This window comes from Sus scrofa, chromosome 9, assembly GCF_000003025.6.
Source record: "Sus scrofa isolate TJ Tabasco breed Duroc chromosome 9, Sscrofa11.1, whole genome shotgun sequence".
Lineage (NCBI taxonomy): Eukaryota > Metazoa > Chordata > Mammalia > Artiodactyla > Suidae > Sus > Sus scrofa.
In genome coordinates this window covers 21,760,388-21,774,627 of record NC_010451.4, presented here as the reverse complement: position 1 = coordinate 21,774,627, position 14,240 = coordinate 21,760,388, and the positions used below count along the sequence as shown (strand labels likewise).

At 41.7% G+C, this 14,240-nt stretch overlaps 1 protein-coding gene and 1 long non-coding RNA gene across 10 annotated transcripts in view; one reads left to right on the top strand and one right to left on the bottom strand.

Moving 5' to 3' along the window:
- LOC102160855 overlaps positions 1-12,776 on the bottom strand; it is a 156,890-nt gene extending 144,114 nt beyond the window's left edge. For 7 of the 8 annotated variants that reach the window (XR_002346978.1, XR_002346979.1, XR_002346974.1 and 4 more), the window contains exons 1-2: positions 12,094-12,740; positions 1,544-1,655 (exon numbers count right to left, since the gene is read on the bottom strand). This is a non-coding gene — a long non-coding RNA (uncharacterized LOC102160855). Of the gene's footprint in view, positions 1-1,543; positions 1,656-12,093 lie in introns of all 8 variants that reach the window. The other variant, XR_002346973.1, reaches the window with a different exon arrangement.
- Positions 12,832-14,240, top strand: part of CTSC (cathepsin C) — a 35,169-nt gene continuing 33,760 nt past the window's right edge. For both annotated transcript variants that reach the window (XM_003129741.3, XM_013979241.2), the window contains exon 1: positions 12,832-13,397. In XM_003129741.3, the coding sequence (XP_003129789.1) occupies positions 13,226-13,397 (172 nt within the window). In that variant the 5' untranslated portion in view covers positions 12,832-13,225. The remainder of the gene's footprint in view (positions 13,398-14,240) is intronic.

Genomic DNA, 14,240 nt, shown 5'->3' with positions numbered 1-14,240 from the left:
CTTTGCCCTGAACCCAAGAAATAGGACACCAATTCAGCATGTGGTTCTGGAAGGCGAAGCTAAAATAGTCCTGACTTAGGGACAGTTAAACTAATAATTCCATCATTAAATTTTAGACTCACAACTTCCTCTTCCTTGCCATTAGCATAGCACTAACTTTCTTGGTCCTCCTTCTGATTCTCCTAATTTTTCCTTCATGAAATCCTGATCTTTAGCTTAGCCCTTACATGTTGGTAATTGTTTTTTTTTTTTTTTTTTGTCTTTTTGCTATTTCTTGGGCTGCCCCTGTGGCATATGGAGGTTCCCAGGCTAGGGGTCGAATCGGAGCTGTAGCCACTGGCCTACGCCAGAGCCACAGCAACGCGGGATCCAAGCCGCGTCTGCAACCTACACCACAGCTCACGGCAACGCCGGATCGCCGGATCGTTAACCCACTGAGCAAGGGCAGGGACCGAACCTGCAACCTCATGGTTCCTAGTCGGATTCGTTAACCGCTGCGCCATGGCGGGAACTCCACATGTTGGTAATTGTTAAGCTGTCTTCAGCTTCTTCCCTCCACTTTTTTCTGTGTTCTATGGGCTTCCTTTGGGTGATCTCTACTCCTATTATGTCAACTCTCATCTATCGGGGGAGGACTAATAAAAACTGTATTCAGCCAATACCTGAGGTAGTCTAAACACCTTGCAGCTCTTCTCATTGCCTGCCTATGCCTTGAATAGAGCAGATGACCAATTAATGTTTTATGTATCTAAATGACTGAATGATCCCTCCCCTGAGTCCTACAGCAATATTTCCAGCTTATTATTAGATACTTCCCTTCTAATATCTTAGAGGTACTTCAAATACATGTCTCCGTTTGTCTTTACTTTCTTCCAAGGATACCTACTCATTTCCTCTTACTTAGTGGCTGCCAACACTAGTACCATGTTGAATAGGTATTCATTAAATAAATACAGGAGTTCCCGACATGGCTCATTGGAAAAGAATCCGACTAGGAACCACGAGGTTGCGGGTTCAATCCCTGGCCTCGCTCAGTGGGTTAAGGATCCAGCATTGCCGTGAGCTGTGGTGTAGGTCACAGACATGGCTTGGATCTGGCGTTGCTGTGACTCTGGCATAGGCTGGTGGCTACGGCTCCGATTCGACCCCTAGCTTGGGAACCTCCATATGCCCCAGGTGCAGCCCTAAAAAGCAAAAATAAATAAATACAGTTTTGTGGATAAAGAAGTATTATATTTTTTATTTATGGATGACTATTTTTTCAGAATATCTCCTTAAGTCTGCATACAGGTAAGGTAGTATAGCACCATGGAAAGAAATGGGTGCTAGGACTCAGACAGTTTGGAAATCAGTCAAACTTTCTGGCTCAGCCACTTAACTTGTATGACATTTAGCAAGATACTTAATCCCTCTGTTCTAAACACTTTTCCATAACACTACTTCATAATGCAGCTATAGGGAATAGACCGTGTGGCTGTGTTATGTTAGTGTCTATACCTAGTAGACATTCAACAAATGATAACTGTTATCATAAAACTTATACCTGCACATTTTGCCTCTCTCCATGTTCTCACTTTTCATTCAATTTCTCTGTTCTTCTTAGTTTACTACTAATACTCTTGTTAGCAGTGTCTATTCCAAACCATTGAGAAGGCCTGTTAAAATCATAAAAATCAGGAAAGAAAAGACATATTAGAAATTAAAAGCCTAAAGCATTTAATAGCAGTGTGAATTTGCATTTCAAGCATTTTCTCCCTCTAACCTCAATCTTAACTAGGTCTCGGAACAAGCCCATATCCAGGACAAACAATTCTTAGAAGGTACGTTTGAAGTTGCATGCTTAGTTGGAATTTCTGGAGGAGAAGGCTATTGTGGGACATCTATGAACAGGCAAAAAGCACATGTTTCAAACAAGATACGATACGTTAAATGGAAATGAACCAAATAACAAAGTAATTAAAATATTAAAAACAAATGATGAGAGAGCTGAGAAGTTCATTAGAGTGAAGTTACTTTGAAATAATCAAACTTCGAGAATTGAAGGATGTAATGGACAAAAAATTAAGCATGGTCATAGAAAGATTTAATCACTTTGAGGGTATATCAAAGTTCTTTTGAGTAGAGAAAAATAATTTTTAATGTTTATTTTATAAAATTCAGCCATAAATTGAGCCAGAAAGAAACTATTAATAAAATTTTAAATGCTTACAACTCTACCTTGTTAGCACATAATCTAATAAAAAAAAGAAAACAATTTAAATACAATCAGTTAAAATGAGAAATGGGGGAGTTCCCGTCGTGGCGCAGTGGTTAACAAATCCGACTAGGAACCATGAGGTTGCGGGTTCGGTCCCTGCCGTTGCTCGGTGGGTTAACGATCCGGCGTTGCCGTGAGCTGTGGTGTAGGTTGCAGACGCGGCTCGGATCCTGCGTTGCTGTGGCTCTGGTGTAGGCTGGTGGCTACAGCTCCAATTCGACCCCTAGCCTGGGAACTTCCATATGCCACGGGAGCGGCCCAAGAAATAGCAAAAAGACAAAAAAAAAAAAAAAATGAGAAATGGGAGGTCCCATCATGGCTCAGTGGAAATAAATCTGACCAGCATCCAAGAAGACACAGGTTCGATCCCTGACCTTGCTCAGTGGGTTAAGAATCCGGTGTTGCCGTGAGCTGTGGTGTAGGCCAAAGACGTGGCTCAGATCCTTTGTTGTTGTGGCTGTGGCGTAGACCAGCAGTTGAAGCTCCATTTGGACCCCTAGCCTGGGAACCTCCATATGTCACTGGTGCAGCACTAAAAAGACAAAAAGAAAAGAGAAAGAAATGGATTCCTAAACAACCCATGGACTCAACTGGAAATCAAACCTAAATTAGGAACTTTTTATTTTTTTATTTATTTATTAAAAAAAAATTTTTTTTTTGGTCTTTTTTTTTGCTATTTCTTGGGCCGCTCCCGCGGCATATGGAGCATAAAAAACATAAAACATAAAAAACATAAAAAAATAATATTTAAAACAACTCAGGAAAGAAAGGAAGTATGAGGGGGCCAGGGGACATGGTTGGGGGTGATACAAAGTGGACTCTCTTTGACCTGGCTGATGGAAATGCTATTTGCTAGGGCTGTTCTGGACACTTAATCTTCCAATAGCTATCTGACCCAGCAGCTACTTCCTGTCATTTTCCTATGGAAATAAAAGCAGCTGTAGAAAAGATATATATTCAAAAATTCTTATTGCAATATTTTTTCCAGTGGCCCAAATACCCATTTAATAACAGTTAAATAGATGTGTTACATGCCTTAAGTATTGTTTAAAAACAAAATCCAACTGAGTAAATGTGAGGACCTGATGGCTTTATTCAGGGATGCATGAATCCGGCAGCATTCCACTTAATGAAGAGAAAAGAGCGCTGAGAAGTGGCACAAAATGGAAGGAGAAAGGAGGGTGGGGCAAGAAAGTCATTAGCCAAAAAAAAAAAAAAGGAAGGGAAGGGTTACCTTGGGCCAGGATATCTTTGGTCTGGGGCAGCAACTGCCACGGGTTTTATCTTGCAGATTGCCTCTTCCTCTGAGGAGTAGACTGGGAATGACCCAGATTACTTCATAGGTGCTAACCAGAAAAATCTAAATTGGTTGATTAAGACTATACTTGGGGGTAAGGTCAAAACAGCAATTAAGTTAGGTATTAAGTCTAGGTTTGGCGTCACAAGCTTTTAGTTCACGTGATGCCCTTTTGGACCTGTGGGCATCAGGTGATTTCGCTTTAGCAGTACTATGCAGCTATTTTTCTTAAAGGAATTCAATTTCTTGATGTGAAGAGGTCTGTCTCCGTAACGTATTTTTACGAATGACAGAATTTCATTAAAAATGAAATGAGGCTGAGGGAGAGTGAAAGAAAGAATTAAAATTAGGTGAATGCATTGTGCTAAGCACTTCACACACTAACTCAGTCGAAACTACCTATGAGGTAGGTCCTATTATTCCCATTTTGCTGATGAGGAAACAGAGGCAGAGACGGTGAATAGCCTGTTAAAGTCCCACAGGTGGTAAGGAGTGGCTTCGGGATTCGAAGTCTGGCTTTCTGGATCTAGAATTTGTGCCCTTGAACATTATAGGCCCTCCTTCTGATGCATATCTGTAAATGATTAGGTAACTTTAGTAAACAATTTGTAAGTAGCACACCAGGGAGGGAACATGGGTTCCTTGCTTGGCAGGGTGTAGATGGAAAGGAAAAGGGGAGATGGGGGGAAATCTGTAGAACACCGACAGCAGGTGTTTGGTGTAATTTATTGAGTTTTATTATCTCATCATACAGTAAAAATATAAATATGGTTAAATAGAATGGACCAAAGAAAGAAGGAATAGGAACGAAAATGACAAATTTGATTTCAATTTTTTACTCAAAAGTTGTTACTTTAATTGTGTCTGAACTAAAGTTATTTATTTGTATATTTAACTATTTTTTAAAGTCTAAGGATACCCCGTGTTGTTTAAAAAACATGAGAAATATATGTATGGGCTTGATCTTAGCAACTTAAATAAGCAAAAAGTCATAATAAATATCAACTTATTTTCAGCTTACTAAAATGAACTGTTTTAATGGTTCCCATATCATTATCTGGGTAAGTAATCTGATTCTTAGAAAAGGAACACACCTTCTCAATAGGAGAAACTGATAGTCTTGACTTTTTAATCAGTCCCTCTGTTGTGGTTTTGCTCTCTTCATGCCAAGACTCTCTACAGTTTGCTATTTCATTTTATTTATTTATTTTCTGGCTGTGCCCACAGCCTACATAAGTTCCCAGGCCAGGGATCAAACCACAGCAGTGACAACGCTGGATCCTTAACCACTAGGCCACCAGGGGACACCTACAGTTTGCTATTTTAGAATTTACCTTGTTTGACTTGATGTTTCCCTTTCAGCAATAACCCATAGAAAGAAGGGAAGTCAAACTGAACTGCAAAACTTTGCAAAGAAAATGCTAAGACATTAGGTTTAGCCTTTCTATTGTCCAACATTGTTTATAACTTGACTTCCTGATAGCAAACCAAACATTTATGAAGGAGTTCTAGGTCAACTTCTACAACTTTCAAACTAATCCACATAGACACATTAACTTAAAATTACAGATGTTCTTGGGGCTGGTAAGTTGGCCCCTTATATTAATTGAATATTTCTGCAAGCATATTCAGAATTTTTTATCCATTTTATACTGATGAGAAATATAAAATGTATCATCTAGTGGCACAATGTTTGCCTCATGAAAATTCACTTCTAATAATCTTAATTCTTAAAGTTAGTATGAAGTTTCAATCAACATTTAGATAATATTTATTGAGCACCTATTACGTCTAGGCTACAGTGGTAAGCAAGATAGACAAGGCCCAAACCTTATGATGCTTATGTTCCAGTGAGGCAGATACATGATAAACATGAAAGTACAAAAATTACAGGCATTTATAATGGTTATGAAGAAATAAACAGAGTTTTTAAAAAAATGAATAGCTAGAGAAGCCCACTTCGGATACTATAGCTAGAGGAAGCTTTCCTGAGGAGATAAAATATTTATCAGTGAGAATTTCATACAGTGAGAATCAACAGTCATGGGAAAAGTTGGGCAAATTATTTCAGGCAGAGAGGATAGCCAAGTCCAGAGGTCATGGAGACAAAGGCTTGAGGATCAACAGAAGGCAAGGGTTTCTGGGACAACAGGGGTGGGGGATGAAGGGATAGACTGGACAGATCATGCAGGGTCTTGTAGAATTTTACTCCAAGATGATACAAAATGTAACCTATTGGGAAGTATTCCACTTGTCAGTATTGAGAGTCCCTTGATATGGTTCACATTTAAATAAAAAACCCACAGGAGTGAGGGTAGACTCAGTATGATACACTGGCTGATCAGCTTGGAGAGATGATCAGCTTGGAGAAGAAGAGTCAAGGATGATACTTCAAGGCTCATGGGTTTTACATTAAATTCAAGAAAAAGTGGATGAAATTATAAGGTAATTTTGGTTGACAAGCAAGAAATGAGAGCATATTGGACCAGAGTGGTTTTGGTGGACAGGGAGCAAAGTGGAGACATTCATTAAGTTTATTAGTTCTTTAGGGTTGCTCTTAATCTGTATGACCTTTAGGATGATCCTGGTATATCAGTAAAACAAAACAAAACAAACAAAAACAAATCCAGCCAGAATGTCCATCATCAAAAAGTCTACAAATAATAAATGCTGGAGAGGGTGTGCAGAAGAGGGAACCCTCCTACTCTGTTGATGGGAATGTACATTGGTGCAACCACTATGGAAAACAGTATGGAGGGTCTTCAAAAAACTAAAAACAGAACTACCATATGATCCAGCAATCCCACCCATGGGCATCTATCCAGAGAAAACCATAATTTGAAAAGATACATGTACTCAGTGTTCATTGCAGCATTATTTACAATAGCCAAGACATGGAAGCAATCTAAATGTCCATCAGCAGAGGAATGTATAAACAAGATGTGGTACATATATACAACGGAATATCACTCGGTCATAAAAAGAATGAAATAATGCCATTTGCAACAACATGGATGGACCCAGAAACTATCTTACTAAGTGGTTAGTCACACAAAGACAAACATCATGATATCATCTATATGTGGAATCTAAAGAAAAAAAAAAGGATATAAATGAACTTTTTTGCAGAACAGAAATAAACTAACAGACTTTGAAAAACTTAGGATTACCAAAGCGGACAGGTGGAGGGGTGGGAGGGATGGACTGGGAATTTGGGACTGGCATGTGCACACTGAGGTATATGGAATGATTGGCCAACAGAGACCTGCTGTATAGCAGAGAACTCTCCCTAGTATTCTGTGATAATCTATGTGAGAAAAGATTCTGAGAGAGAATGCATATGTGTGTATGTATAACTGGGCCACCTTATTGTACAGCAGAAATTATCACAACCCTTTGAATTAACTACACTTCAACAAAACTTTTTAAAAAAGTAATGCTTCTCAAAATTTTCATTTCAAAAACGTGGTTTATGGAGTTCCTGTCATGGCGCAGTGGAAATGAATCTGACTAGGAACCGTGAGGTTGTGGGTTCGATCCCTGGCCTCGCTCAGTGGGTTAAGGATACGGCATTGCTGTGAGCTGTGGTGTAGGTCACAGATGCGGCTCGGATCTGGCATTGCTGTGTCTGTGGCTGTGGCTGTGGCTGGCAGCTACAGCTCCGATTGGACCCCTAGCCTGGGAACCTCCATATGCCGTGGGTGCGGTCCTAAGAAAAGACCAAAAAACCCCCAAAACAAACAAAACCCCCCCCACGTGTTTTATTTAACAAAAGGCAATAGTGAAGTGAAAATGGGATCAAATGGAAGACTCAGCAATTCCTAGTTCCACAGCTGCTTCAACATGTGTCTTCTATAGAACATTTCTTTCTCTTAATTTTATATGTGACTATCATGAAGCAAAGCTTTGCTTTCTCAATTCCATTCTAACAATCCAACTTAAAACCACAAGTCTTTTGCTGGTTATCAGATCTACACTCACTAGCAGTTTGACCATGGAAACTTATCCTTTCTGAGCCCTGGTTTTCTTACCCATCAAATGGGAGTAATATTATCTGGGAGATGACTATCAAATTGACATAATATGTCAATGTACAGTGCAAATGATGATAAGCTACTCAAATAGAAAGCATTAGTATTTTTCTATCTTCATCAGCTCCTGTTTCATCAAATTCAAAGATGTCATTTACTTATTCATTTATATATCTCAGTGAAGTAAGCCTAGAATACTCCCACCCCGATATTAAAAAATGATGCTAGTAACCCACAATCAGCGGAGAATGAGCTTGAGTGGTTTTTCCATTCTTGGAATTGTGTCTGTGGTCATACAACCACAATCTCTGTTTGTCCCTATTCACCTTGTGACCAAGGACACACATTTTTCAAATAGTTGGCAGTGAGAAATCTGAGTCTAAAATTATTCTAATGAAGAAGTTCTCAGAATGTGATCCGAGGAACCAGGGGGTCTGTTGAGACTCCTTCAAGGAGTTCATAGGATCTTCCTTTTTCAAGTACATATCTGCATAATGCTGGATATTCTTCATATTCTCCAACTGACACAACATATTGTTGACAGATGGAACACAGAAGCAGATAATATAGCACTCATCCATTAAGTCAGGCATTAGACAGTTTGCAAAACTATAAAGCAATGTTACTCTTCTCATTAATTTTTCTTATTTTTGAAAATATAGCTAGTTTTTTTTAAAGTATTACTCTCATTTGATTTTCGTTAAATGAATAAGTCAATACTGAATTTTTAAACTTTTAATTTCTAACAGAGTAAGTATTGCCAGATACAATCTATATAAAGTTCTTTGGAGTCCTCATAACCTTTAGGAATGCAAAGGGGTCCTCAGAACAAAAAGTCTGAGAAACACTGGTAGCATGCAATCAGCCAACCTTAGCAGCATTACTAAGCAACCCTGTGATCTTTCCAGGGTAAGCTCTCATTAGCCGAGTTTTCATGCACAGAAAGCTAATTATTTACCCCTTCTGCTTTCCTTCCTGCTTATCTCACTGCCTTCCTTCCTTTCCTTCGTACCTTTTGAGAGAATGCAGGAGTAAATATTGACCAGCTCTGACAAAAACCTCGAGGTATGTCCTGATGTCAAGAATGGACGTTAGTGGAAAAGGCAGTCAATCAAATAATTACAATGAATTGTGAGCACAGGAACATGAGGTCACAGAAGAGAGAATTTAGACGTGTGATTCTGAGATCAGAAGGACAAAAAGGGTACAGGACTTGGGACGGCACAAGACCTGAACAAATAGTTCAACCTTCTTTTTACTCTTGTGAATCAACCTCTTATTTCAATCAGAAGTGTTGCACTGTAGCTGCCATGGAGTGCACTGCTCCCACTCTCTTCAATAGAGAACCTGTAGGAGCAGTGCAGTTTGCTGACATACTCTCACTGTCATGAATTTAGGAACCACCTTCACTTTCCAGTCCAGGCCAATGACTAAGCACAGCATAGATCGCTCTCAGGGCCTGGCCATCTTTGCCCAAGCCAAGTTCCCGTATGGGTTATTGTGCCAGAGTTCCCTGCCGGGCAGGCTAAGACTCAGAGTTGTATTCCTGAGTCTCTTTTTCTCTGATTCCCCCTTCCTTTACTACACTGCAGTCTGGGGCTTTCCCTTCCTATTCCTCTTCTCTCTCCACTTTTTCTTTCACAGGTATTACTCCCTAATAAATTGTCTGAACCTCAGTTTTGTCTCGATAAAATGGAAATTAGGTAATATCTTTCTCAATCAATTGTGTAATAATTAACGAGATAATATATGTGACTAACTTTGGTAAAATGTAAAGTCCTAAACAAATGAAATTACTATGGTTGTTACCATGACTACCAACGACAGAGGTGACATCAATATCAAATGGTATTCGACACCGATAGGTTATTTTTTCTCTGTGTCTGTGATCCTTCTTTGTTTTGTAATGCATTGAAGAACAGTGGCTTTCAAGCTTATTCACAAGGGAGGGAATATGGCAATCATGACGCTCATTGCCAAATACCATGGACCACAGATATATTTATGTCCATGATACTATTCATTCATTCAACAAATATGTGAGAATTTACTGTGTGTCAGAGATCATTCAGGGTGCTAGGATTACAATGGAGAACAGGATTTTGAATCTACTGCCTAATTAATAAAGACAGTTTTCTAATGGAAATAAACACATTAATAAATACAGTCAGTTCTCCGCAGAATCTGTATGAACTTGCTCAGTCTTCTCAAAACTGGATGAGATGGTCATAGGGCGTAAAATTATGCACATGTTATAGATGAGAAAACCAAGCCACGAAAAGAAGTAAAATAACTTCCTCAAGATCAAACAGCTGGTGAGTGGCAGAGCCATGCTTCAAACTTAGGCCATGTGACTTAAGTCCTTGTGGTTCATCTCTAAGCCAGTGATTCTCAAATGGTAGCTGTGTCAGGACCCTTAGAAAGGGATGTTACAACTCAGATTGCTGGGACCTACCTAGACATTTTCTGATTCAGTAGGTATGAGTGGGGTCAGGAATTTGCATTTCTAGCAAATTTCAAGGACATGCATATGCTGCCAGTCCTGTGGGTCCTGGGACCACAGTGTGAGAATTTCTGCTAAGCAATATTGCTTCTCTATAAGCCTACTTGTAACAGTCTGAGCCTAGCACCAAACTGTGATTTGCATATAAACTCACTTGCATTTTATATCATTTTAATATAAACCAAATTTTCAGGAATGCAACTTCTGGGTAAATCAACAGAAATGTTCTTTGTTTTGCTGGGAACTTGACCAAGAATTGCCTAGCATTAATAATGGAGGTATGATATTTGAATGGCCACCTGACAAGACTATTAGGACATTCATCAAGTTATTATTATCTCTGGATACTCACTTTCCAACAGGAAAATGAATGCATTAGACTAAGAGGTATTTGAGTTATAACTCACTGAAATAATTTCTGTTCTCAAGAAAAAAAAGGTCCCTATCAATTGTATTATGACTTTATCATTCTTTTTATTTTATAATGATTTTTGTTTTTTCCATTATAGCTGGTTTACAGTGTTCTGTCAATTTTCTACTGTACAGCAAGGTAACTCAGTCACGCATGACACTACAATTCTATTTAGAAACATAAAGAGCAAGTACCTGAATCTCATTCAGTTTTCCAGTACATTTATACATGAGCATTTTAATTTTTTTGCTTTTTAGGGCCACACTTGCAGCATATGTTGGTTCCCAGGCTAGGGGTCCAATCAGAGCTGTAGCCACCGGCCTATATCCCAGCCACAACAATGTCAGATCTGAGCCATGTCTTCAACCTACACAGCAGCTCATGGCTATGCCGGATCCATGACTCACTGATCGAGGTCAGGGATCAAACCCGAAACCTCATGGTTCCTAGTTCAAACTGCTTCCCCTGCACCATGACGGGAACTCCTACATGAGCATTTTAGAAAATGAAATGTACTTGTATTCAAATTTTATTTAAAATACCCTTTTCCCCTGATGATCAACTATAATAAATTGAGAAATAAATTACTTTTTCTCAATACTTATATACATTTTAAGAAATTTTTAAAACATTTAAACATTTTTTTTTCTTTCTTCGGCATCTGGAGGTTCCAGGGCTAGGGGCTGAATTTGGAGCTGCAGCTGTCTGCCTAAGCCACAGCCACAGCAACACAGATCTGAGCCGAATCTATTACTTACACCACAGCTCAAAGCAATGCTGGATCCTTATCCCACTGAGCAAGGCCAAGGATGGAACCTGCATCGTCACAGACACTGTGTCGAGTTCTTAACCACAACCTCATGGTTCCTACTTGGATTCGTTTCTGCTGTGCCACGATGGGAGCTCCCTCTGGTAAAAAATTTTACTGTTTTTTGGAGTTCCCTTTGTGGCGCAGCACAAATGAATCCGACTAGGAACCATGAGGTTGTGGGCTCGATCCTGAGTTGCTGTGGCTGTGGTGTGGGCCGGCAGCTTTAGCTCTGATTCAACCTCTAGCCTGCGAACCTCCGTATGCTGAGGGTGCAGCCCTAAAAAACAAAATTTTACTGTTTTTTAACAACAAATGACACACTTTCTCAGAGATTAGGAAAGCAATGTAACGCTGTCAGTGTATCTCTAAACAGTAAGTGTCTTAGCTTAATTATATGCTGTCAGCTTATCATTTTAAGTAAACAGAAATAAAACCTAGAGATAGAGAGTTGGCCCCACCCTTGCCTTTGCAGTTTGTGAGGACATTAGAGAGCATTTCCACTGCTAAGCTTTCAAGGGCAACTTCTTTTGCCAAATCAAAATTAGCTTTCAGGCCTAGGGACCAAGATAAGGTTATGAAGTGCATTTATTTTTAACACCCCAGCACGCTTGGTGTTTTCAAGCCAGGATCAAGGGAGATCAAGGTGCATGAGGTGGACTTGCTCCCTTTGAATGCTTACAAAATACTGGCCATACAAGGATTTATTTCTAACCAGTGTGATGAGGGCAAAAGGCACGTGCCCTAAAGGGCAGGGACACAGGAAAGTCTGTTTTGTTCCTCACCTGTCCTTGATGCTGCACAGGGCCTGACGCCTAAAAGATTCTGAAAGGAGCCCAACTTCCAACAAGAGCCAGGAAAGTCAGAGAAGCTCTTACAGAAAGGGTGATACTTACACTGAACAAGGAGGCACCTGGAAATAGGGGTACCTATTAATTACTGGCGATCAGACTGGTCACCCTAGAATCTGCTCCTAAGACCAGCTTTCTCCCACCCGCTGGTTCCCTTCCTCCCCCCAAGTTACTTCCCCCCGCTGGGCCTCCAGCTTTTCAGCTGTAAAACAAGAGCTTTAAGTGCACTTGTGGGTTTGTGCGTGCGCGTGCGCACAACTAAGTTCTAGAACTTTAGCAGGGGAAAAAAACACAAAACACTTAATCGCACAAACTGCAAATGAGCACTACGTGTCGAATCTTCCCGTGGCTAACTGGCAAATAACATTAACAGGAAACCGACAAAACCCAGGAAAAAAAAAAAGGTAGTGAAAGTTTTGGGAAACGGAAGGAAGAGCAGTTCTAAAACAACTGGGGTGGCTGGGGGTCGCGCGGAAAATTGTTCCGAGGGAAGAAAAGTTAACCGAGTTGGTGAGGACTAAGTAACGAAGACAAAGAAGTAAAAGCAAACTTAACCAGCTCGCTCACCCTCTGGGCTTTTTGCTCACTTTCGGTCCCCTACCCCCACCCCCTCCCCCTCCCAGCTCTCGGTGTCCGTCTCTCTCTGACCTTTAGTCCCCGCCACCCCACCTCTGTCTCTTTCTCCCTCCCTCTCTCTCTCCTCTCTCGGGTCTCCCTCTCCGTTACTTTGCAAGGAGCGCAGTCCGGGGCGCGCGCGGACCAGCAGTGGCTCCTCAGTCCTCTCTGGAGACATCCCTTGCCAAGAGAACCTGACCCTGGGGTCCCAGGCCGTCTGTCGGGCCGCGGCCAGGTGAGGGGCTCGCGCCACCAAGCCCTTACCTGAGGGGCGGGGCCACGCCTGGGTGCCCAGCCCCCGCCACCCCGAGACTCCGCCCACGCTGGGTCACTGGTTTCCGGCCCCTCGGACTATTTTAAGGAGCGCGCGCGACCGTAGTGGCCTCAGCCCCCAGCCTGCCACGCTCCGGCTCCCGCTCCCTCCCCCACCTCTCCTGTGCTCCCGGCCGGCATGGGTCCCCGGCTGGGCTCGCTGCTCTCTGCCCTCCTGCTGCTTCTTTACGTCGCGGGCACCGCGCACTGTGACACTCCTGCCAACTGCACCTATCCTGACCTGCTGGGCACCTGGATCTTCCACGTGGGCCCTGGTGGTTCCCAGCGCGACGTCAACTGCTCGGTTATGGGTAAGCCGCCGGCGCCCTCGGACCCGCTCTCTTCTCGCGCCTGCCCGGGGCTCCTTCCGTTCGGTCCTTGAGCCCTTCTCCGCGCAGCGCCCCCTCCGAGCTCCCAACTAGCTGGAGGCCAGGGACGTCCTGGCTGGACTTGGGACCCCCCTCCGGGTGCCCTTTCCTGCTCCAGGGCAACGATGTCAAAGTGGAACTGCTGAGAATTTCTAACTTCACTTAGTCCTAGTTATCCCCGGCGCCTCAGCACTTTTTACAAGTACTTTTTCCCACTTAATTTGTGTTTTGGTTTGGTGAGGAGGAGAGTTAAGACCGTGCCATTTTATGTTTCCGTCCAATCTGCAGTTTTTTATTGTGCCAGTGAGAAATGAGCTCAAAGACTCCAGAGAATATAGCAATTAAAGTTTTCTTCTTTTAAGTTGTGGGAAAGTGCCCTTATGCCTGGCGATTTTGATTTGAACACGTGTTGTTGCTTCTAGTCTGAGAAAACTTCTGGTACCACTCCACAGTTGCATAGATTGCAGGGAGGTAGTGTATTAGTATATAAAAGTTTTTTTTTTAATAACTCTTTAGCCAGTAATTGTATTTTGAAATGCTCAGAGCCAAGTACAATGCCTAGCTCATGGAAGGCTCTCAAGAAATATCGAGTGTTTGAACACCCTGGGACATTCCAAATGCCTTCAGATGACACGACTATCCCAAAGACAAAGAATTTAGTGAAGGGAAAAGAAAAAAACACACAACCTTGGTTCAGGAGAGGCACTCTAGTTGCACACAAACCCTCTGCCAACCTGTGACTTGTGCAGAATGGGTGAAGCTCTCGGCTGCAATTTCCTTGTTAAC